Source organism: Brachyhypopomus gauderio, chromosome 8 (assembly GCF_052324685.1).
Source record: "Brachyhypopomus gauderio isolate BG-103 chromosome 8, BGAUD_0.2, whole genome shotgun sequence".
Lineage (NCBI taxonomy): Eukaryota > Metazoa > Chordata > Actinopteri > Gymnotiformes > Hypopomidae > Brachyhypopomus > Brachyhypopomus gauderio.
The window spans coordinates 1,930,815-1,956,721 of NC_135218.1; the positions used below are offsets into that span (position 1 = coordinate 1,930,815).

Below are 25,907 nucleotides of genomic sequence, written 5' to 3' on the forward strand. Positions count from 1 at the left end.
CTCCATCCCTCCATCCATCACATCCCTCCCTCACCACTGGGTTTTCTCTCTCTCTGCTCGTTGTCGATCTTCGTATCAACCCTGTCTAGTTTGTTTAGTTCCCACCCTCCTTTCTTCTGTTTGAAATATGATCCAGAGGCAGTTTGAAGCCTTAAGTGATCGTGTGTGTGTGTGTGTGTGTGTGTGTGTGTGTGTGATGTTGCACGTGTGCGGTGCCCAGCACTGAGAAGCCCAGTAAAAATACACACGGCTACACTTGCAGGATTGCGCTGACCTCAACAGCAGCTGTGCGGGAGGATGGAGGTCGCAGCGCTGCTCTTAACATCTCACCCATTCTGGTTTCCTTAGTGTTAAAAATAACTAGGGGTGCAGGAAAAAATTGATTCGAGCTCAAATCATGTTTCTAACATTGAACGATTCAGAATCGATTCTCATTTTTTAAAAATCGATTTTTTTTTTCGGATGCGTGTGCCTTCTCAGCCACCTTGGTGCTAGTCAAAGCTGTTTCCTTGTTTTGACTATGTGCAGGCATGCTAGTAAAGCTACAGCGGGTTGTGTAGTGTACGGTATTTGTTGTTGCGCCGCTAAAGTATGAAGTCCAAACGGCTCCGCGGTCTTTGAAAGCAACCATTTGAAAACACTTTAGATTTTACCGTCAACCCGGCCCGGGTAAGAATGGGCTTGATCGTTTGCACACGCATAAAGACGCTACAGATGATATTCGGGAGTTACAGTGATTATAACTCCTGGTAAAATATAAAAAATAACTTTTCATTGAGCACTCTAGTTTTGTCCTAACTAGATATTTAGACATAATACTGCTGTAATACTGCAAAGTCATGTGGTCAGAGGTGAACTTCGTTATAGCCAGTGTGTATTTTATTTAAAATAATAAACACCCTTGAGCCAGTGTGTCTTTGGACATAGATAATGCCATTTGCTGTGATGGATAATTAAAGTCTAGCTCTTATTTATGCACAGAAACGTAAATCGACAATATAATCTGTAGCGTCTTTATGCGGATAAACGAGGGGAGTCGGAATTCGCCACAACACCGGCTGAAAGCTAAAACTGTCGCACATGAAATGCTACAGGCACCATTCAGAAATAGATTTTTTTTTTGGCAAAAGTTCCTTTGGGGCATCATATTTTACTTCAATGTTTGGTAGAATTTTCAGAACGTCCCTCGTTTTCAGCAAGCTATATTTGCGCTCTGTTGTGTGTGTGTGCTTAGCGGCGCAGCAATAAAAAGCGTCCCTTGAGAAACAATTAATGGCCGTGCTGCATTCCGGACGTGAAGGTTATTTTAAACCGGTGTGGCCGGTTTATGAAAAATTCTTATGATAAAAATAAACACCGGTTTTCGGTGCGAACCGGTATACCGCCCAGCACTACTGTGAATAATCTAATATTTTTGTCTTCGCCATTTTCAACAAGCTAACGCTTAGTGTTAAAGTTTCAGCTCCGATGCTTCATGAGTCACGTGATCGGCTCTGCCCATCAACAAAGGCGGGAATCCGATCACGTGACTGAAGCTACAGCATATCTATTAACTTTTAAAATACAAACTCGAAAGAAAATGCTGGATATTTTTACAATGACAAAAAATCCTCACCCATAAAAAAATTATGTATCACCTGTCGCCACTGGTGAGCGAAATCATTATATTACTCGCAATTTAATATTTATGGTCACGACCATTTCACTTGCAGTCTGGAGCCCTGGTATGTGCCTGTCTTTTTTCAAGATAAAAGACGAGTACAAAATTACAAGAGTAGACAATTTTTTTTACAAGCTGTCCACAATCCACCCAGAGTATGGAAGCCTATTGCCACCACTTGAAGAAAAAACAAATCCATAATATCTCATAATTATGACTTACTATTTCTAGTATCTCATAATAATGACTTCTCGTTATTATGAGATACCAAGTCATAATTATGAGATTGTAAGTTATTATTATGAGATAGTATCTCATAATTATGACATAGTAAGTCATTATCACGAGATACTAAGTCATTATCACGGGATACTAAGTCAATTATGAGAAAGTAAGTCATAATTGAGACTATGTAATGATATTAAGTCATGCGATATTAGATACTATATGGACATTTTTTTCAAAATAAAGTATCTCGAAACTTAGTATCTCAAAATAACGACTTCGTATCTCAAAATAATGCCTTAGCATCTCGAAATAATGCCTTAGCATCTCGAAATATCTTAGTTTCTCTAAATAATGAGATAATTTACTTAATAATGAGAAAAAAATATATATGTGCTGTTTCTTTTTTATTTTAGGTGGCGGGAATGGGCTTCCATACCAGAACGTGTCTGTGACCCACCAGTTGAGAATCACTGTTTTAGTTCATTATCACGGACATTTTCCAGTCAGCTGCAGACTGAAGCTGCTGGGGGTTGAAGTAAACTGTGGAATCCGGATCACTGGAGCGTTTTGTGTTAACGTTATGGCGCGTTTACTATCCAGCTCAAGCTGCCGACTGGAAAAAGGAATTGATAAGTGGTTCGGCTGCATTCGCCCGATATCCGATACGTTAAATGACCTCAATATCTGCCCCGATACCAATATTGTATTGGTCCCATCTCCTATTTAAACCCCTTTCAGTTTCATGGGCGGTTTGTTAATTAGGGTGATTGGGCGACACACCACGAAAGGATGAAAAGGACATTTTTTTTCTCACATTCTATCACGGCATTTAACTAGTTACATCTGTTCTGGACAGTTTCGCTTGCCTCTGAATGCCATTGTCCAATCAGTGGTGAGGTGCGTTCCCTGTAGTACCACTGACTGTAAATTAGGGGTGGGCGGATCGATATTTATATCGATAGTATCGATACAAAGGTGAGGATCGGTATCGGATCGATACCATGGTGAAAATATCGATTCTTTTGCTGCAGTTTAGAGGTCTGCGCGGGACTGCTTTTTTAATCCCGCTCCCGCCCGCTCCCACCAAAAAATCGCTTGTTTTAATCCCGCTCCCGCCCGCACCTGCTTGTTTTAGTCCCGCTCCCGCCCGCACCGGCCAAAAAAATCGCTTGTTTTAATCCCGCACCCTTAAATGTTAAATGTGTCATATTTTGTCAATTGTGATTTTTACACCCCAATCGAAATTTGTCCTCCGCTTTTAACCCATCTGTGCAGTCAGAACACACACACACACACACACACACTAGTGGTTACTAGGGGGCTGTGGATCACACGTGCCCAGAGCGGTGGGCAGCCCTAGCCCTGGCGCCCGGGGAGCAGTTGGGGTTAGGTGCCTTGCTCAAGGGCACCTCAGTCATGGCCTGTCTGGGAATTGAACCCACAACCCTCCGGTCACAAGACCAGTTCCCTAACCGCCAGGCCAACAAATGACACCCGAAGCGAGGTAGATCTTTCGGACTTGGTCATCTTATAAGTAGCTCGCAAGCTGAAAACTTGTGGCCACCCCTGGTCTATGGGTTCCCGAGAAGGCTCGCGCTTACGTCAGACGTAACGTAGGGAGAATAACGGCAGCTAGAGGTCTGCTCAACACGGCCAGCATTCCGTCACCTCACAACAACTCAGTCGTTTCATTAAGAGAAGTGCCATTCTGTCGTCGGAATAATCAAGATAAACTAGCAACTAAGGAATTAGGGCCACAGAGACCAAATTTAAACGTCAAACAAGTGAAGTGTCCACAAAGGGAGGAAAATAATATAACTGGATTTTGGTGAAACTGGTATGAAGGGGAAACATGGCTAGCAGGCTGTGAAGTAGCGCGCCCTGTTCTGCTTTCCCTGCATTCTGTTCCATCCTTAATGCTGTTGCCCATTTATATTATAACACCTACAATAAAATACTGTCTGAGGAATACAGAAATTATTGTGGGTGGGAAAGATTCACTTTATTTAATTAATGGTAAATCTGGCCTCTCTCCATGTTTAAAGTTGTTTGTGAGGGCAAATTGAGAGATGACAATTTTTGTTGACCACAGTTAATTGTTCAGTCATAGTAAAGCTTTAACCAAGATGATATTTACAAGATATATTGGTGCACAAATACTGTACTATATCATGTAAAGAGAAATGTATATTTATGATTATATTTTCATTGGTTAAGTCACTGTTTTTTATTTACCCACTGAAATGGTCACCTTTGAGTGGAACGTGGATTTTCTATCAACAAGGAATTTGAGGTTGAAAATCTACACAATGAGTCTTTGGTATCACAGCGTATTATTGTTGACCATATTCGCTCTGTTGGTGGGGTACTAAAAGTAAACATCAGCAAGGAACTGGTCAGCTTCTACACAAGACAACGCTACATAGCACACCTGGAAGAAGAAAAGGACAAGACAACGCTGTTGTGACCCAAACCATCACAACAAGACCCAAACCTTTGAAAAGCTGCTTTGTAAAGACAAATTTTGTAAGTTGTGCTATACAAACAAACAAGACTTTGAACACATCTTCTATAACCTAGAAGGGTTTGCTTTGGGAAAGAACGCTGGGATATATGCAAAGAAAGCGCTAGCTGATAACTGACAGTTGATAGACCATGTGACTACATTATCAGAGAAAATGAAGAAATTATGTACGGAAAAAGGGTGCCAAAATGTTACTTCCATCAGTATGTGGCAAATATTGAGTTAAATCAAAAAGAACAAAAAATATATAGTGTATGCTTTGTCTATAATTCAATCCTGTGTTGTTAGGAAAGTCATCACTAGCCTAGGCTCATCACTATGGAGGGCTCTCATCCCAGAATGCTCTTCAGCACTGATGAATTTATGCTGAGTGCAGCTTGTATTCATTATAGCTGCAGCTTTCCTGATTAATGAAAGTGAATCCAGTTACATTATTATTGACAAAGATATTGTGGCTTTTATATCAATATCATTTAATCATTCAGATGATAAGCTTTTTGCCAACATCATCTTATCGTTAAAAGTTTCTGCCACAGCTTCATGTAAAGAAATCCAATACATGATTAGCTCCAAAAGCTAATTATTAACATTAAAAGCAAAATTATTCTAGCCCCCAAACCGTACTCAACATTAATGGTAAGTACTCTTAATAGTCCCCAAAGCCTTCCCCACATTAAAATCAAATATTATAATAGCCCCCAACCCTACTCAACATTAATGCTAAATATTTTAATAGCCGTAAAAGTCTAATATTAAACACTGTAATAGGTCCCAAACCTTACTCAATATTAATACCCATTACTATTACAGCCCCAAAAGCCTTCTCAACATTACTGCTAAATATTGTAAAAGTGCAATGCTTGGAACCTTACATAATTTATACAAATATATTTATATGGTGCATTGTGGAACATTGACAGTAGGAACGTCATTAAGACAGGGTCATGCTATTGACTCAGAGGGCAAATAAGTGATTCTGACCCAGTTAACATTTGGATGTTTCATGTGTCTTACTATAAGGAATCCAGGATTATATTCAGATAGAGATTATCTACATACAAATATGGTATGAATGTACCCAATGAAAAAAATGGCTCAAACCACATCAGACGTTATGGGTGGTGTATCCATCCCTCCAAGCCACATTCAAGAACCAAAATCCAGGACTTCACATTCACATTCCAGGACTTTCCATGACTTATCAAGTACCAAATCACTAAAAAAAATCCAGGACCAAAAATTAAGTATTCCAGTACTGAATATCCTGAAAATTTATATAAACTGTAAGACACTTTAAATTACCAACAGCAGATGAGCGACAAACTGTCGTGCCATTAGGCTAAGGCTGCAACTGGCTGCATATAGTAACTACAATTTTTTCAGAGGCATCATTCTAGAAAGACAGCAAAAATGACATGAAATGTAGTGCACTTGATCTGGCCAACCTTATTTACATTCCTTCACCCCTTCCTCAATCTTCTGCTTAACATCATCAAGTTCATTCTGCTTCTCCTTTGCAGTTCTTCTCATGCTATTTGACTTGGCAATCCATGTAACCTGTCCTGTTGCCTCAACCTTTTCAGCAAATTCATCAGCTGACTTTATCAAGGCAAACACATCCATTTCTAGACGGTGCTTCTTCTTTTTGAGTTCCTCCATCTCAGTACAAACAATTTTTCTCTTTTCTGAAATCCGCTGCTTGCTCTTTTCTTCTCCCAGGTGTGCTATGTAGCGTTGTCTTGTTCTTTTCTTCTTCCAGGTGTGCTATGTAGCGTTGTCTTGTTCTTTTCTTCTTCCAGGTGTGCTATGTAGCGTTGTCTTGTTCTTTTCTTCTTCCAGGTGTGTTATGTAGCGTTGTCTTGTTCTTTTCTTCTCCCAGGTGTGCTATGTAGCGTTGTCTTGTTCTTTTCTTCCCCCAGGTGTGCTATGTAGCGTTGTCTTGTTCTTTTCTTCTTCCAGGTGTGCTATGTAGCGTTGTCTTGTTCTTTTCTTCTTCCAGGTGTGTTATGTAGCGTTGTCTTGTTCTTTTCTTCTTCCAGGTGTGCTATGTAGCGTTGTCTTGTTCTTTTCTTCTTCCAGGTGTGCTATGTAGCGTTGTCTTGTTCTTTTCTTCTTCCAGGTGTGTTATGTAGCGTTGTCTTGTTCTTTTCTTCTTCCAGGTGTGCTATGTAGCGTTGTCTTGTTCTTTTCTTCTTCCAGGTGTGCTATGTAGCGTTGTCTTGTTCTTTTCTTCTTCCAGGTGTGCTATGTAGCGTTGTCTTGTTCTTTTCTTCTTCCAGGTGTGCTATGTAGCGTTGTCTTGTTCTTTTCTTCTTCCAGGTGTGCTATGTAGCATTGTCTTGTTCTTTTCTTCTTCCAGGTGTGTTATGTAGCGTTGTCTTGTTCTTTTCTTCTTCCAGGTGTGCTATGTAGCGTTGTCTTGTTCTTTTCTTCTTCCAGGTGTGTTATGTAGCGTTGTCTTGTTCTTTTCTTCTCCCAGGTGTGTTATGTAGCGTTGTCTTGTTCTTTTCTTCTCCCAGGTGTGCTATGTAGCGTTGTCTTGTTCTTTTCTTCTCCCAGGTGTGCTATGTAGCGTTGTCTTGTTCTTTTCTTCTTCCAGGTGTGCTATGTAGCGTTGTCTTGTTCTTTTCTTCTTCCAGGTGTGCTATGTAGCGTTGTCTTGTTCTTTTCATCTTCCAGGTGTGCTATGTAGCGTTGTCTTGTTCTTTTCTTATTCCAGGTGTGCTATGTAGCGTTGTCTTGTTCTTTTCTTCTTCCAGGTGTGTTATGTAGCGTTGTCTTGTTCTTTTCTTCTTCCAGGTGTGTTATGTAGCGTTGTCTTGTTCTTTTCTTCTCCCAGGTGTGCTATGTAGCGTTGTCTTGTTCTTTTCTTCTCCCAGGTGTGTTATGTAGCGTTGTCTTGTTCTTTTCTTCTCCCAGGTGTGCTATGTAGCGTTGTCTTGTTCTTTTCTTCTCCCAGGTGTGTTATGTAGCGTTGTCTTGTTCTTTTCTTCTTCCAGGTGTGTTATGTAGCGTTGTCTTGTTCTTTTCTTCTCCCAGGTGTGCTATGTAGCGTTGTCTTGTTCTTTTCTTCTCCCAGGTGTGTTATGTAGCGTTGTCTTGTTCTTTTCTTCTCCCAGGTGTGCTATGTAGCGTTGTCTTGTCCTTTTCTTCTTCCAGGTGTGTTATGTAGCGTTGTCTTGTTCTTTTCTTCTCCCAGGTGTGCTATGTAGCGTTGTCTTGTTCTTTTCTTCTCCCAGGTGTGCTATGTAGCGTTGTCTTGTTCTTTTCTTCTTCCAGGTGTGCTATGTAGCGTTGTCTTGTTCTTTTCTTCTTCCAGGTGTGCTATGTAGCGTTGTCTTGTTCTTTTCTTCTCCCAGGTGTGCTATGTAGCGTTGTCTTGTGTAGAAGCTGACCAGTTCCTTGCTGATGTTTACTTTTAGTACCCCACCAACAGAGCGAATATGGTCAACAATAATACGCTGTGATACCAAAGACTCATTGTGTAGATTTTCAACCTCAAATTCCTTGTTGATAGAAAATCCACGTTCCACGCTGGCTTGGCTATGTGACAGAAGCAACAGCCCACAGCATACAGGCCATATATCTGTGTATTTGGAGCTAGTCGCCATTTACCGATGAAAGAGAATGTCCACTCTGTCACTTAACTGCAAGTCTCGGAAATCAGATGCGTTACTAGCTGCAGCGTCAACGAAACCAAACTGCCGTAGAACGTAGTCACATTTAGCTGGATTCACTTTCTTGGTATCAGATAGAACCTTTAAGATCTTCATGTTCTCTTTACACTTTTCCCCATTAGAGGCAATGAGTCTTGGGTCCAAGGCAGACATGCACTGAACAAGTGTGTACTTGATGGGAGTTTTTTCAAGCATCTTTCCTACAATTGCACTCAAGACATTTCTACAGTCAGTTTTAATCTGCAGTTCCCGCAGTTCACAAATTTTACCATTTTGTGACAGTTGTTTCAAAATATTTTCTGCAACAAAGCCAACATCAATTCTCTTCACATCACAATGGTTTTCCTTTTTAGAGAGATCAATCTTCATCAGCTTTCCCAGCATTGGTGCATCCGTCTGGCACATGGTCAAAAGGTGAGCTACTTGATTGGCTACAGAAAGGAAAAAGTTAATTTTTAAGGGGTCTTTAGTCATTGCTTTCACCGTCTCATATGACGCAGTGTTCAGCTCTTTAAACTCCTTTTCAATTACTTTTCCAAGATGAGCCTTTACACATGGCAACATTTCTAAAGCTCTTTCGGACACAGGAACGTTCTCCAACCACCCATGATGACAAAATTTGAGAGGGAACTTGACGTTGGTGGCTCCACAAGCCCTGGAATGGTCTTCTCTCCTTGCAGGACTGTCTTTGAGTAACCAATACAAGCTGGATAGCAGATCATTTAGTTTCCAGTCTATGGCAAGAAACCCAGTTCTGAATGCACCATTAACAATGTGCAGCCCACAACTTCCAATGTTCAGTAACACAGAATCAGAATCTGTTTTCAACTGGTCTTACAATGAATCGACAAATTTCCAGTTTACGTTCGGACCGTCCATTGAAACTTGCCACAGATGGCGCAGGTTCAATTTCTTGACATACTGGTTAAAATGTTTTAGTGTCGGAGTCCGCATACCCCATGAATTGCGAGCTGAAATACCTTGTTACGACCCCATCACCTTCCCACAGTTTTACATGAACATCCATCTGCTTGTCCTGTGACTTGCGGTTTAGGTTTTCATCATAAAGGAGCACATACTCATCGGATTTCGACACTTGTTGAACGAGCATGGACTTAAAATATGGCGCAAGTCCATAACATGTTAAATAAGCACATTTGCGCTCTCCACATGTGAATGACTTGGCTATTTCACTATCAGGAAACATTTCCTGGAAAAGTTTGCCCTCATCCTCGCATGACCTATATGAATAATGCTTGTCCATCACATCTAACGCCCACATTATTTCGGATTTCAGGCAGTCATTTTTCGTTACGAAAGAGGACAGTGTTGAAGCCCGAGCGGTTCCACTGACCGATCTTGAGCTCGCTGCGGTATTCAGCCGCGATTTTCTCGCGAAAAAACTTTTAACAGAAGCATTTTTTTTTCAGTTCACAGTGTTTGCTTCCTTTCATATGACTTTTCAATGCCAACTCACCCATGTTTCCAACGTCAAATTTCTTCATACAGTAACGGCATGCCGTCATGTGCTTATTCGCGCTGTCTGGCTGAAGCCAGTCCTTGTAATCATCATTTTCCAGCCACCGATGGTTAAATTAACACTTTCCAGGCATTCTGACGAGGCATTCAGCGAAGCTTGACAGTGAGAAATGTTAAGTTCACACTAGAAACTGAAAGACTAAGGCTGGCTAACAAAGTGATGACCGTTTGTGATACCAAGCCCAAAACCGTGCACGAGCATTTGAAATACGGGCCACGAATGGTCATTGGAAATGTGACTCGCCTATTAAGTTTCTATTGTATTATTATATATAAATATATATTATATATTATATATAAATGACGAAAGGAGTTCAGTACACTATTTTCCATGATTTAAGTACTTTAAAATTTTTTTTTTACTTTTCAAGGACTATTCAGTACTGGATTATAGCATGTTTATTTTCAATGACTTTCCAGATTTGCCAGGACCTGTACCAACCCTGCCATATCATGCCTTGTCCTGCATTTCATGAAATGCTTGATGCCATGCAAAATTTCAATTTTCAAAGCAGCAACCATCTCATTCAGCACAGGAAGACACAGAAAGCAGGAAAGACGCAAGCAGTGGATTGTAGCATACAAGCTAATTGGAACCTACATAGAGGATTTACAACTTCAAATCCAATTTCAAAGAGCCGCTTTTGACTACCGAGTGTAAATGTGAGAGGAGAGGAGTGAACTGAACCCAATGTGCCAACAATAACTGTCACATGGGTTTTTAGAAAACAAAAACACAAGCCCAGAAATGCAGCCAAAGAAATCCCAAACATCAAAGTGATTCTCACAGCATTTAATATAATGGAATAAACAAAGCCAGTGAATGCAGTGCACTTTGGTGTCGTAGGCACATACTTAAAACACCTGGCAATGCCCACACACATCTACTGAAACCTTGTATGTTGTCAGTTTGGAAGACCAGGTTATAGCACTGGTTCATCTGGATACAACAACGACTTGGCAAAAAACACCATAGTGCGAACCACTGTGACATCTGTTGCTAAGACAGCTGCACTTTGTACTGGCTTTTACACATGCAGGCAAATGCCATGGAACACAAATGCCCAAAAACCTTTCATCAAACTTTCCATTCCAAAAGGACAGTAGAAGCTTTTCAGCTGAGACATGTGAGAAGGTCTAGACTTTCCGCAAGGCTGGAAGCCATGAGGTCATCACCCAACACCACATTTCTGTCAACAAAAAAACATCCCAGGTGTGCAGAGTGGTTTTCTCCACATGCTCACTTCATACTCTAACGTACCTGTAGCCACAACATATTGACTGAAGTGACTCTTAGGGCAAATTTAATAAAATTGTGAGCCATGAACGGTAAGAGAGACAGAACCAGCTAAGAGTCCTCCAGTCAGAAGGTCCGATGAGGGGTTTTCCCTCTTTGCTGGACATTTCTGTTACTGCAAATATGACAATGAAGGTGGCCTCATATACTATAGCCAAAATTGCTAACTTTAATCGCACCAACTTTGGGAAAAGTAATATTAATAGTGCCGACCTCCAATGGACAAAAAGAAAAGCAAAAGAAGTGGGGACAAACAAATGGTTTGATAATGAATGCAGATCTCTCAGAAATGAAATAAGAAAGCTATCAAACCTAAAACACAGACAACCAGAAAATCCAGAACCGAGACAAAAATACTGTGAAACCCTAAAATAATCAGTCCAAATGCAAAAAACTAAAGCACACCAACAAAACCCTTCAAAAAAGACTTAAACAAAATAAATCCTGGGAATTGTGGTATAATTTGGGCACAACAAAACCACTGGACTTACCAACGCAAAATAGTGAAATTTGGAAAACACATTTTGAATATTTTTACGAAGAAATTCCTCAACAAAATCTAAAAAGACCATGACCTGATCAAACAAATTACCTTTATTAGAAAACTCCAAAAAAGGCGTAATCAAAATCCATTACACAAGAAGAATTGACTCAACAACTCAATAGCTAAAATCTAAAAAAAGCCTGTGGCCCTGATAGCATCAGAAACGAGATGCTTAAAAACTGCACTCCTGAGCTGCAGAGGGCAGTGCTTAAACTTTTCAACCTCGTCCTGAGTTCAGGCTGCTTTCCTGACATTTCCATGACTCCGCCCTCCTTCACTGCCCAGTATATATCAGCATGACTCCGCCCCTTCGCTGCCCAGTATATATCAGCATGACTCCGCCCTCCTTCGCTGCCCAGTATATATCAGCATGACTCCGCCCCTTGGCTGCCCAGTATATCTCAGCATGACTCCACCCCCTTGGCTGCCCAGTATATATCAGCATGACTCCGTCCCCTTCGCTACCCAGTATATATCAGCATGACTCCGCCCTCCTTCGCTGCCCAGTATATATCAGCATGACTCCGCCCCCTTCGCTGCCCAGTATACACAGTGTGGAAGCGCCTGAGAGACAGTGGGTAACACCCCCCCCGGTCACTGCTCACCCAAACAGTGTTGTATGGATACATGTATATACAATATATGTACATATTTATATTTATATATCATTTGTAAATTTGGCAAAGTTTTTAAAATATTTTTTATTGATATTATTCTTTACCTTTGCTGTCACTTATTTCATAATTATTGTTGCACTTATTTTATTATCTATTGTTGTAATGCTTTGGCAATATTGTTGCAAATTATAGTCATGCCAATAAAGCTTCTTGAATCTGAATCTATAGCCTGCTGTTTCTCTTCAAGCAAGACAGCAGTGAAGAATTTGGGGTAAAACGGAGATAACGTGGATGTAATTGTGTTTGACCCCCTCTGGGAAGTCTCAGGCACCTCACTGCTACGCCAATCAGGGCCAAAGTACTCCATAATGTGAAAACAGTTCTGACCCAGATGGGGACGGGACGGAAACTCCATCTTTTATATTCCTTTATCATTTATCTTCCTTCATCCTTTATCTTCCTTTATCTTTTATCTTCTAGCCCTCAAAATGAGCAACATCATTAGAACGCTGTTTGAAGCTGAATAATTTAGACCCACCACAGCAGCGTCATACACAGCATATACATTTAGAGTTAGACAAGAAAGGCGACAATACTCAGAAGTGCACATGCACATACATACACACACCCTCCCACAAACACACTCATCCACACCCACACAATAGGAACCCATGATTTATATAGTGACTACTGCATTAGTGTGTCAGTACAGCACCCACCGACTTGCGCAAATCAACGTGACTAATGTCTCACTCTTCAGATTGAAGTCTGGCAGATTAGCCTTTTAGATGCCATGAAATGTCATGACATGGGAGAGTCATGAAGGAATTAGGTCAAGGAACCTAGAGCTACATTTGTGGTGACCATCACCACACTTCAAACTGGTCTCCACATGTGGTCCTTAAAACTTCAGATGGGCCAATCTGCAATCAGGCGTTGTTGGTTTAACTGTAGTCCCTAGAAAACAGCTTCTTTTATAATGAAATGCTTTGACATGCTGGACCACAGTGACACTGTGTACTCTGGCCTAACTGAATAGATCTTAAACGAGGGTGTGTATGACCACAGGGTGTTCTCCCAGCAAAGAGAGAGCATGCTAACAGCAGGATGTGGGGGGTGGGGGGCTGATGTGAGGGGAGCTCTCCTTTTTTCTGACTATGTATGTGTGTGTGTGTGTGGCCTTGAGCTGTACATGCTTCAGAACACTGAGAAACAGTATCCAGTTCTTCTGTCTTCTGGGCTGAGCTTCACACATGCTCCTCCCTGTCCCCCACATACGCCTGCACACGCATACACATACGCTCTGACATGTCTACGCATATACGTTTGCATACGTACGTACGCACACACACAGTGTCGACGCTTTATAACTGAACCTTAGACCACTAGCAGAGTGAGATTGTGTGTGTGTGTGTGTGTGTGTGTGTGTGTAAGGATGGGGAAGAACACTGAAGCGCTCACTGCTATGAACACATTTGAAGTGATTTATCTTGGCTATAATGACAGACGGCGGACATAAAATCACATTTCCCTCCCTCTAGATCTCCTCTAGGTAATGTCTCACTGCACCCCAACATGAAGCCAACAATTTTGCTTCATCTTTTTTCTGCACTCTTGTGTCGTCCAAGGGTTCTGACATAAAACTGACCTGAACATTAACATTTAACACTCCATGAGTCAATCTGCTCAGAACGTCATTTCCTCTTTCACTCGTCCACAGGTGAACCACACCAGCTGGTTCTACTCTCCTCTATGGGAGAGTGAGACTGGAGACTGACTCAGTCATGGGGGTGGAGTCATGACAACAGGTGTGGTGCCATCGCACCTGTGCTATAATGTGTGTAGTCAGAGTTGCGTCACAATGTGGGGGTGGAGTATAGGGTGGTTGGAGGGTCATAAAGGAGCCCTGTTACCTGAGCCCTGCTCACGGACCCCCATCTTTCTGGCCTACGCTGTAGATACTTCAACATACTCACACCTACAGATCTGCTGCTCACCTTTCTTCATCTTCTTCTGAAGTTTGATGGTGTCTGAGGATTTCTTCTTGATGTCTGCTCGTGCTTTCTTGTATTCTGCAAAGACAACACTAACATCACTTAACTACTTAACTGGAAGTTAAAAAACAATAAATAATTAATACAGAGCTAATAGTACCCTGGATGTACAACATAATGGTGTATGTAATGTTTTATATAAATGCCCAGTTAATTTGTGCTAATAAATATTTAACATGCCTTCCTGCAGTTGTTCAGTAAACTTAATTTAGGGTGCTCTAGTTGTCATATACAATACATCCTTAAAATAGAACCAAATCTTTTAAAACAAGATTTATTACTTCAAATAGCTTCATACTTTAAACATAGAATGGGAATAAAGGACTAGTTTATTTCATAATAATGTATTAATAAAAACAGTTGGTTTTCTACTAATAAGGCAGTAAAAAGATCTAATTTAGGGCTCAGATCCAGTTGGGCTCTGTTGGTTGTTCACACAGTGCGCGTCTGCACCTTTGGCATGGTCCTTATCAAGCTGGCTGGCCACCTTTTTCCACTCTTCAATCTTCAGTTCCAGGGGATTGATCAGATTATCCATGAGGGCCCTACCACACATGCACAAATTATCTGAATTTTATAGGATGATGTTGGGATTAAAGAAAAAAAATTTAAGGTGCACATTGATGAGTGTGGTTACTATATGTGATACTAAATTCTTTTAAATGGTAAAAGTTTTTTGCCATCACCGATAGCTGGTCAAGCAGAGAGCTCATTAATGTCATGTCTCTAAAGAGAGTCCTTACGTGGTGAACTGTATTAATGCACGTCTCTAAAGAGAGTCCTTACGTGGTGAACTGTATTAATGCATGTCTTTAATAAGAGAGTCCTTACGTGGTGAACTGTATTAATGCATGTCTTTAATAAGAGAGTCCTTACGTGGTGAACTGTTTGAGCTTGTTCTCAATGCTTCTGTGCCTCATGCACATTCTGGTCAGCGCAGACCCGATGTCTTTAGTCGCCCCTGTAAACACACAATGAAGCAACCACAGCAGCCATTAACCTTCATGGCCTTATTTTATACCACTACCACATTTTTTGTCTAATGTGAGAATAATGCATGGGTTAAAGCAAGAAATTTTCATTTGACTGAAAATCTTTCCTGGCAAAAGACAATGCCAGCAATTACTGACAATGTGGTGTAGTTGGGTCAAGGCCTCTTTTGCCTAATTCTACACAATAAACACATTTATAAAATATATTTATCTATACAGCGAAGAGAGAATCTATGAAGTGACAAAATGCAACACCTGAGCAATAAATGTACATAAATGTTTATATAATGGAGTTATCTGGGGGTCCTCTTCCAGAAAATTATTTAAAGATCAAGTCAAATTTAGTGAATCCTGGTGAGTTTCAAAAGGTATGAAGCTCTCTTGTCTTTATCAGATTCACTATCGCAAAAACATAAGCCGTAAGATTACCTGCTAAGTAGGTATGTTACAAAAAAATTAAATGTCCAAAAATGGCAAATTAAATCACACCACTGGATAGAGCTTTTAAATACAAACAGAACACCACCATCCATCTTAAATTGGTTTAGAAAAAAAAAAAAAGTAAAAAAAAAAGTAAAAAAAAAAAAAAAGACATTTTAAATGGAAGAAACGCACCCTGAAAACATGACTTTGTTCATTGCGCTGAGGCACGGTGCGCGCGAAGTTACAAAATTCGAGAGCTGCACGACCTCGCAAATCGACAACGCGCGTCATGTTTGTGGAGTTCATACACCTTTACAAGGTGGAATTCAAGCACTTGTACGTCACTTTCAAGGTCCATTTCAATATTTCCCAGCATGTTAAACTTAACAGTTAAATATTTATACATATACTCGAAATAATTCGCTTTTTATCACATTATTTAATGGTTGTTTATTTTCAAAACGCCCAATTTTTATGTCTTCACGTTCTCTCATGTTTCGTCCTGGAATTACAAGAGGCTCGTATTTGTTAACGTAATACAAGAGAACTGTTCAGTCAGACAGATATTTGTTGTGAAACGAAGTAGTTACAATTTCAAGTATTTTCAAATACTTCAGACTAAATTCCAGCACTCTTGTGCGGAGTCGCGCTACGGTCACTCGCGAAAGTATAATCACCCAGGCAGGAGGGAGGTAACTTTTCTACGTAATGTCCGAAAATCAGAAGGCGGGATGACCCTCAAGTCAATCAAACGACACCGCCGTCATCCATCGAGCGTTGATGATCCAGTGAGAGGATCATATTTCCTTAAAACAGATGGCGCGTGCGTTGTGTGTGTGGTTCATTATGATTTGACGGATTTTTCCCCTAAAAAAAACAAATGACAGAAATCCATCATAGTGACGGAGAACTTTAACCCATGGAATAATGTAATCTCATACAAGGGTGAGCACAGTGAAGATTTCTTCCCCATATTAATTAAGGCCTTTCACTTTATTTATTATTATTGTTGTTATTGGGTATAGGGGATTTTGCAGTGCACTTTCCCCCCAGTTCAGAGTAGCTTTCAGTGTACGTGTTCCAAATGTTTATCCAGTTGGTCCTCAGTTTAATTCTTACAGAGAAATGGTTTCACTTTCCTGAACAGAGAACTTTGGCCAACCCAGAACTTTGCATGGTTTTCATCTATGTATGTTAACAAAAATAACATCATCTTCTGTTGTGGAATCTGACCAATCTGGCCATGATTAGTCGGACTAGTCAGGATTAGGTCCAGGGTGAGAGTTAGGATTAGGTATTTGTTGAGGTTAAGGTTGGCATCAGGATTAGGATTAAGTTTAGGGTTGCTCTCAAGGTCGGTTTTAGAATTCGGGTTAGGGTTAAGATTAGGATTTGATTTAGTTGGGTGGGTTTAAGGTCAGATTGCTGGTGTCTGACCCTTGAACAGTTCCACTTGTGAGTAATCTTGACTGCAACTGCATTGAAACTCTCCTCAGAGTCATTCATGTCAATGTTATAGACACTTTGTTGGGAGTTAATCTATGAAGGACCACTCAAACACCACAGATCTCATTTCTAATATTGTATTAATGCTCTTTCATGAATTAAACAATACAAAATAATTCTAGTAAATCTTTAACATGTAAGGGTGTGGCACGGTACATCAAAGGTTCCTCTGCGTTTTGCTGAATAAACACAGAGACATACCACACTTGCAGCCTGACACATCACATGACACACCGCACTCATAATACGACACAGCGCACGACACAGCGCACTCACAGCACGACACAGCGCACTCATAGTATGACAAAGATATGGCCTAGTTTGTCCAGATCATACAGCTCTAGCACAAATTCAATGAAATACATGTCTGCATATTTACACGGACACATATATATAAACACAAAAATACAAACACAGGCACACTCCTGTTGAAGCATCATTCTCTCGCGTCTAAATAAGCCCACCTCCCATGAGTCTTTCAGGGAGGTGTGTTACTATTGCAAGCGTCCTTTGCCAAGCACACAGGAATAACAATTTCATTCACTTTGTCATTTTGAATAAAAAGCGTAATGTGAAATGCAATACACGGCCAGTTTTTCTAATGCCACATTTGTGCACTTAGTGGTAATGCCACACCTGAAACGGTACAAAACAGGCTGGGGGTGGGGCAAAAGGGATTAAGGAAAACTCTCTACAGTCCTCAGTTTTGTCCATGCAACTTAATGCCAAAACCTCACACCACTCCATCTACACCATGAACTCCTGTACGACCAACACCTTGTTTTTGTTCCGTTGGTGCTTTTTTACACTGTATAAACTCGCTCCATCCTTCATGTCGCACCATCAAAATTAGTCTACAGATTGGGTTTAACTAAAATGTGTTAATTACTTTGCTTCCAAGATATTAAGCTTATATGCAGCAGTAATACACAAAAAATGCTCTTTAATCATGGATAATGATTGTGCTTACACTAATTAAGGTCTAGTTATAAATTCTTATGCATACACTAATTAAATCCACATCATGTGTACAAAAAAAGAGAGTTTTGGTGACACCTACTGTTGTACATTTATTCCAGCCCAGTTCCCATAGTGTTTCTCTATGTAGTATCGGTAACCTGTATCTCCAAGTCTGTAGACTCTACTTAATGTAGGAACTTGACTGAAGGTATTTTTCATCTCTGCTTATGAAATTAATTAAAATTCCTTGCATGCATCTATTGGCAATATTAGTTCAAATTGAAGAGTCTGTTTTATAGATGATCCATCTGTACTTTAAAATACATTAATGCGCTCCCTTCATGATGTCAACCACAACAAACCCTGACAAAGTAATCTTGGACGACACTGGTTTCCACATAACTAATGTTTGTACCTTATCTCTGTTTCTCTATTTATTGACCTTTGAGCTAGATGACAATAACCATAGATGTGGAGACACTGTATGCAGGTTTTAGGATGCATAGGTGATCCATGTTTGCAAAGACATATGTAGGCTGTGTGTGTGTGTGTGTGTGTGTGTGTGTGTGTGTGTGTGTGTGTGTGTGTGTGTGTGTGTGTGTGTGTGTACGTGTCTGTGTTGCATGCGTGGGGGTATGGTACGGGTGATGGAGAAGGCAGGTTAAAACAGGTTGGCTTTCAGTGTTTTTCAGTCAAACTTCACACTGAGCCTCTTGCTTAAAGGCATGCCTACAGTCTCTTTCTCTTTCTCTCTCCCCCCCTTTCATTTTTCTCATTATTCCATCTGTCTGTCCTGTTCAACTGGATCATCTCACTTATAAGATTGTTCAATTCCCCTTTTTTCTATTATTTAAATACATCATTATTTTGTCAATCATATTATTTAACTTCCCTCAAAATGTGCCTATGGCATATTTGTCAGACAACAGAGTGATCATGCATATATGAGCATGATTATTATATACACAGAATGAATCCATCTTCATTCTATGATGTATGACTTCCTTCTCCAAGCTCACTGACAAAAGTCACAGATCAAGGTGACCAACGTACTAAAACGGTACTTGCCTTCAGACACAAAAAGACAATACACTTAAGGGGGAGATTAACTGAAATTCAACATCACATATTCCCTTTACTGAATTAGTTACACCAATCTCAAAACTAAAACCATCTTAACGGAATGCCAGCATTGCCCAAGTGCTACTGCGAGTCCTGCCTAAATGCTAAATGAAAAAGAAGAGTGAGTCAGGCAGTGATATGTGCACACAAAATAAAAAGAAAACATATTCAGTGCAAAGGGAAAAAGTATATACTGTTATATTTATAAAAGTATATACACCGTTAATATATATATATATATATATATATATATATATATATATATATATATATATATATATATATATATATATATATATATATATATATATATATATATATTAGAGGTGTGCCAAAAAATCGATTCATATATAAAAAATCGATTCTCATTTACTACGATTCAGAATCGATTTTAAATGTCCCAAAATCGATTCCAAGTCGTGGTGAAGTCTCGCGTAATTTTGTAATTACGTAACGCGAGACTTCACCACGACTTGGAATCGATTTTGGGACATTTAAAATTTACGCCGCATGTTCTGGGACACACTCATGCGCGGAAAAGGTTCAAAACACATGGTGGAAAAAGATATTCAACCTGTCCGGTCTTCATTTAAGGCAAAAATATGGGTTCATTTTGGTTTTTACAGAATGCCAGGGAAGACCGAACTGGACACAATGTAGCTCGTGTGCAAGGCTTGTGTAACGCGGTGAGCACGGGAGCGTTAAGGGTGAGAAATAATATAGAGAAGGATGGACCCAAGTGCCGGCTCGCAAGAGCAAGACGTTTGACACTCGTCAAATATATTAGCGAGAGGGAAACGCGCACAGCGATCCAGAACGAACAAAACAACACGGAAGACTCAACGCGCAAGAGAATAGAAAGCAAAACCGTGAGGGCACGGAGTAAATAGAAACAAAAAACCAATGCGGAAAATACAACGCATGAAAAATAACACTCAACCGTAGTGATAACAGAGAGAGGTGGCGAGACACCATTAAACGATAAGCAATCACAGAGAAAGCAGAGACTGGCTGAGAACATACAGTTATGTCGGTTTAGTCTGGGACTGACTCTGGTGCCCCTAGCGACGGCTGGGGGAACTGCATCCGAGCCAGCCCTGACAGCTCGCAAAATGAAGCTCAAGAATTTTGGTAACAACAAAAAACATTTTATTTTAGCAAAGCACATAATTTTTGTTAATTAAATGTGAAAGACACTAAATTTTCTGTATTTTGTCATTCTGTCTTGCAAAGCAGACTGTAGTAGATCATGCAGATTTTATAGACTGAAGCAGACATTTTTATAAATCAAATCGTTTTTTTAATCAAAAATCGTTTTGAATCGAAAATCGATTTTTGAATTGAATTGTGGCCCCCAAAATCGGAATCGAATCGAATCGTGAGATAGTAAACGATTCCCACCCCTAATATATATTTAGGAAATAATGCTCACAGAGACCATACAAAAAGTCTCGATCATCAGATGTGTCAATCATAAGTTGGTCCCTAATACACTATACAGCTATACACATTGTTTTAGGTTTGATTACAATGGCGATGAAGCATCACCACCTTAAGGTCCTGGAATGATAACACTCTCCAGGAAAGCAGAGGTGAGTGACGCCAAACTGGCATTTCAAGACAGACCACACACACTTTAGCTCACATTTAGACGTGTGCACTATAACAGCAACGGCTCTTTCATGCCCCTCCATAACATATGGAGTGTATTCATATCTTTTCATCAAACAATCAAACGCTTTATCACCAAAAGAAGAGTGAGTCGCCACTTCCCTGTATTTTCCTTTACACCTGAATACTTTCCAGTTAAGCTTTACTTGTAATTATGAAGTTACTCTAACATATAGCCGAGGTTAAAGGAGAAGGCAGGCGTATCTAAAAGTTTCAGTTGACCTTCCAATGTTCCCCTGGACACCCCCTTATTTCGTAAGCAATAAACTCTTTTCCACCCAACGCCTTTCCTGAAAAGGAAACTTTGTCCCAAGCTGCCATTTATTTCGCTATAATGTCAGCAACTGTGTGCAAGTCCATAAAGGACAGATGCAGCTTTGGGGAAATTTACTGTGCTTCAGTCTCTTCAGTTTCCTTATTGAGTCCATCTGACCCCAGACCAGTCACAACGTGGCCATTCACACAGACACACAGTGAACGAAAGCAAGAAAGACGGATGGAAGAAAATACAGGTTTTATTTTTTGTCGCATTAGTCATGTGTGTTATGCTGGTCAAATGACTCAAATGGTAGCACCACACACAGTGACTACGTGTTGCTTCACTGTGTGGTTTTCAGTAGCATCATATGAGGAGATGGTTGGTATGCTGAGATGTATAAATGTCACTGACATCACTTCAGCAAATGACTGAGGATTTATCTGCTGAACACGCGCGCGCACACGCACAAAAACATGGCCGTTTGTACGAGCTCAACTATTCAAATAAGTAGCCAACAGATAATAATACAATCCTATCAGATCAAACTTAACACGCATATAGCACTGCACCATGAAAACCTGCACACATATAGATTCTACCATGTAGGAATATGAACTTCTAACACTTAGGCCATTCTGAGGCTGACAACAGTGTTTTGTGTTTGCCAATAAGCACTTCCAAAAAAGAGCTTTCCAAAACTGACAAAATTATTATATATCCAAACAAATTCAGAGGCAATGAATTTACAAGAAACTTTTGAATAAACAGTTCCTCTCATTGCAAAGGCACAAAGCATCATGGTAATCATGGTCACTGTAAACCCACATTTTGCTTTGGTGTTTCTTGTCTACATCAGATGTCATATGACTCATTCTAGCCTTTTATGAGGTAAAAGCAGATAAAATAATAATGGGACAGCGTGCACTCCATTGTCACGATGCAACGTGCAACGTCTTACTAGATAAATATACAGCGCAAGTGCTACAGCGTGTCCTAAACTCATGCAGAAAAGGATTAGGGTAAGTGATATGAAACGTAATTAGAAAGGTTGCAGTGGCATCAAGCATAACATGAGGTGCTGATGTATGGGTGAAATCAGGCGTCACCACATGTGAAACCTCAGTCATATGTTCTCTAACATTCTGGTAAACCGCTGAGGTAGACCGACCGTTAACCCAAGTGATGAGAGTCAACCTGGTATGCACGTTCCAGTAGTCAACCTTGAACATGTGCAATGTAATAAAAGACAACAAAAGTAACATTTGTGTATTACTTAAATTTATGCAGTTTTGGAAACTGTGTCCTATCAGGTCTGAATATTGTGCAATTAAAAGTGACAGAAAAGCCACACCTCATTATAAGTCGCATGGTTCAAACCATGAGGGAATAAGTAGCGGTTTATAATCTGGAAAATACAGGTAGCAATTGCGGGGGCTCCGCTGTGGCGGGTCAAGGTCGCGTTCCGCTCTTCAGCGCTGTGTTTTGCGCTGTTATGTTTGCAGGGTTCATACACCTTCAGAAGGTGGAATTCAAGCACTTGTACGTCACTTTAAAGGTCCATTTCAATAATTCCCAGCATGTTAAACTTAATTAAGTTAAATATTTATACGTATACTCAAAATGATTCTAAATAATTCGCTTACCATCACATTATTTAATGGTTGTATATTTTCAAAACGCCCAACGTTAACGTCTTCACATTCTCTCATGTTTCGTCCTGGAATTACAAGAGTATAACAAACTCTTATTTGTTAACGCAATACAAGACAACTGTTCAGTCAGACAGCTGTTTGTTGTGAAACGAAATAGTTACAATTTCAAGCATTTTCAAGTACTTTAGCCTAAATTCCAGCACTTTTCAAAACCTGGAACACAAAGCAACATAAAAATTCGTCAGGTAAATGTTCATTCCCCTGTTTTTGAGGGGTGTTTCTTTATACTACCACATATCATTACGGAGAACACTGCAAAGAATGTGACGCGGAAAGTATAAACGCCTCCACCGTTTGCAGAGGTTCGCGCGAGGTGGGCGGAGTCGAGCACTACGGTCACCTAGCTATAGGTGGAGACATTTTTCTAATGGTAGAATAAGGTACTCTTAACCACTCTACTGCAGTAATTCTTTTCGTAATCAATGCGGTTAACACATCATGCATGGAGGGAAAACCCGTCAAATACCGTGAAACCGATATAATTTTGAAAAATACCGTGATATAGAATTTTGGTCATACCGCCCAGCATTAGTCTGTACACTAAAAAGAATCTTACAGTGGTGAAGTCAGGACTGGGTGGTTTAAGTGAGCCTTGCACTCACGTGCAAGAGAGAGTCAGGAAACAGTCAGCATATTCACTCCAACTCTATTGGGTGATAAATCGCCTCTCCTAGTTATTTTAAAAGTGCCTGTGCCAATACTGAGACATCTTCAATGCTTCCCCAACCTGCAGTTTTTCCACATCTTGCACACACGCCACGTATGTATGTACATAAGTGTGTGTGGTTAATAGTAACACTGCTAAAGCACTCAGTGGGTGTGTAATATTGTTTGTAGAGGTACTCAACCCTTGTTGGTCTTTCCTTCCTGGCAAATATAACAATAACAATCCTATAACGATCTATAAACATTTCTCTACTTTTTAAATATGCATCAGGTAGCACCTGCTTCCAATAGCACCTGTGGGTGTGACATCACTTCCTGCCTAATGTACCAACAATGGTACACGTTGTTTTTATTTACATTTATATTTACGGCATTTGGCAGACGCCCTTATCCAGAGGGACTTACATTTTTTATCTCATTTTTATACAAGTGAGCAATTGAGGGTTAAGGGCCTTGCTCAGGGGCACCTCAGTCATGGCCTCAGGTCTGGGAATCGAACCCGGGACCTTCCGGTCACAAGACCAGTTCCCTAACCACCAGACCATGACTGCCCTTTTTTTAAATCATATCTCATTCCTTCTTACTTTAAACTCAGAAAATGGTTTCCTTAAGGTCCAATAAATGTGATTACAGCATTTCACACATGCCATGCTCACCAGCTGAAAATGACAAAACACACACCTTCCAATTTGGGCGCTTATTCGAATATCCACATTAAATAACAGTTAAACAACATCCTGTCTCTTGACTCCATGAAACTGGTCAGGTCCCCCAAAGGAAAAATATAACATGCACACAATGATGTATGTGTCTTGGGAATTACTACAGTACATCTTTCCAGTGGCCCTATTACCTGGAACATTATATAAATCAAATAAAATCAAATCAAGCTGTATGACAACGTTAAGGGAGAGAGATGTGTCTTGGTTGGGATAAAGGCATGCAAAATTAAGCGTTGTTGGCAAATCTTCTCATAAGTGAAGAGACTGCAGATTAGGATGGAAAAACATCTGGTTCTGGTTTGATGCAGGTCTTTGAATCTTTGTGGTTCAAAATCCCAAGTCAGATCCAAAAAAAGATACAGAGCACAAGTGGCCCTTATAATATATACATACACACATATTATATATAAATATATACATAGAGTTCTTCTACAAGTTCATATTTTATACACACACACACACACACACACACACACACACACACACACACACACACACACACACACACACACACACACACACACACACATATTAGTTTTTTAATATGACAATATTTAAATGTACATATTTAAACAGCCTGAAGAGATCACAATATGAATCCCCTCGCAGAGTATCGTGCAGCACTATTAGGATAAGACTTCCACTTGAAAAATCAACAAGTCTCCTTTTCACTTTCCCTTTGGTTCAGGCCAAAACTAATTCCAAATCTTTTCCTTCTTTACACAAATGCTAGTGTAGCCAATGCCCACACAGCTCCAACATGTACAAAGACATCCTGTGTGTGCAGACACACAGTGGCTACTGTTCACACCTACTCAAGCCCAACTGTGAGGTGGCTGTCTTAAAGGAGAACACCAGAGCTGAAGATACGCCTGCCTTCTCCTACTGTCTTAAAGGAGAACACCAGAGCTGTTGATGTTCCTACTGCACTGTACGCTGGTGCTCATTTTAACCTTCTTTCCTTGACTCAGGCTACTTGGCAATTGTGCTAGCAACCCATCTGCCCAGGAGGACAGAAAGATTTGCGAGATATGGCTAATGCGCTTTAAAGTGTGTGTGTGTGTGTGTGTGTGTGTGTGTGTGTGTGTGTGTGTGTGTGTGTGTGTGTGTGTATTTAATGTTCCACCTATAGACATTATCTAAACATTCTGAAAAGTTCTACATGTCAATATTTATACATGATCCCACAGACTGACTGATTTGATAGGTTTTCATAGGTTATAAAAATTCCACATACAAAACAATGGTATAGCATTTTATAAACATCACATGCCATTTTCATCAGGCATTGTAGTTTTAGTCTGTTAACTGACGGACAGAACTTCTAAGCTGTGACTGGGAGTTGTATCATTTAAATGTGATAAGGGTGTGCCAGGCCAGTTATGTAACAGACACCGCCAGTGCTGTGGCAACCAGTCATGAGGGAGTTCCCCGAGATCTCCAACAGAATCACAGCATTATTTGTTTAGCCTCTGAAAAACAGATGAAGCCAAAACCATCAAAAACAGCCCGAGGCGAATCATCCTCTGCTGTACCTAATCATGTGACTCGTACAGCATCATTACAGACCTTTTAAACAAAGCCTGAAAAACTGATTACTTCCCTGCATCTTCCTCATGGTTGCAGAGAAAACGACACAAACATAATAAAGCATTGTGTCAATATAAGGTTACTGCTGAATGACCAGGTATGAGAGGAGAACATACTGAACACTGAAAAACAGGCTTATCCTGA

General features: G+C 40.2%; 1 protein-coding gene across 3 annotated transcripts in view; it reads right to left on the reverse strand.

Annotated features, from left to right (window-relative positions):
• Positions 1-25,907, reverse strand: part of mtss1 (MTSS I-BAR domain containing 1) — a 61,825-nt gene that overhangs the window by 16,140 nt on the left and 19,778 nt on the right. For all 3 annotated transcript variants that reach the window (XM_077013763.1, XM_077013764.1, XM_077013765.1), the window contains exons 4-6: positions 15,017-15,101; positions 14,594-14,685; positions 14,084-14,158 (exon numbers count right to left, since the gene is read on the reverse strand). In XM_077013763.1, the coding sequence (XP_076869878.1) occupies positions 14,084-14,158; positions 14,594-14,685; positions 15,017-15,101 (252 nt within the window). The remainder of the gene's footprint in view (positions 1-14,083; positions 14,159-14,593; positions 14,686-15,016; positions 15,102-25,907) is intronic.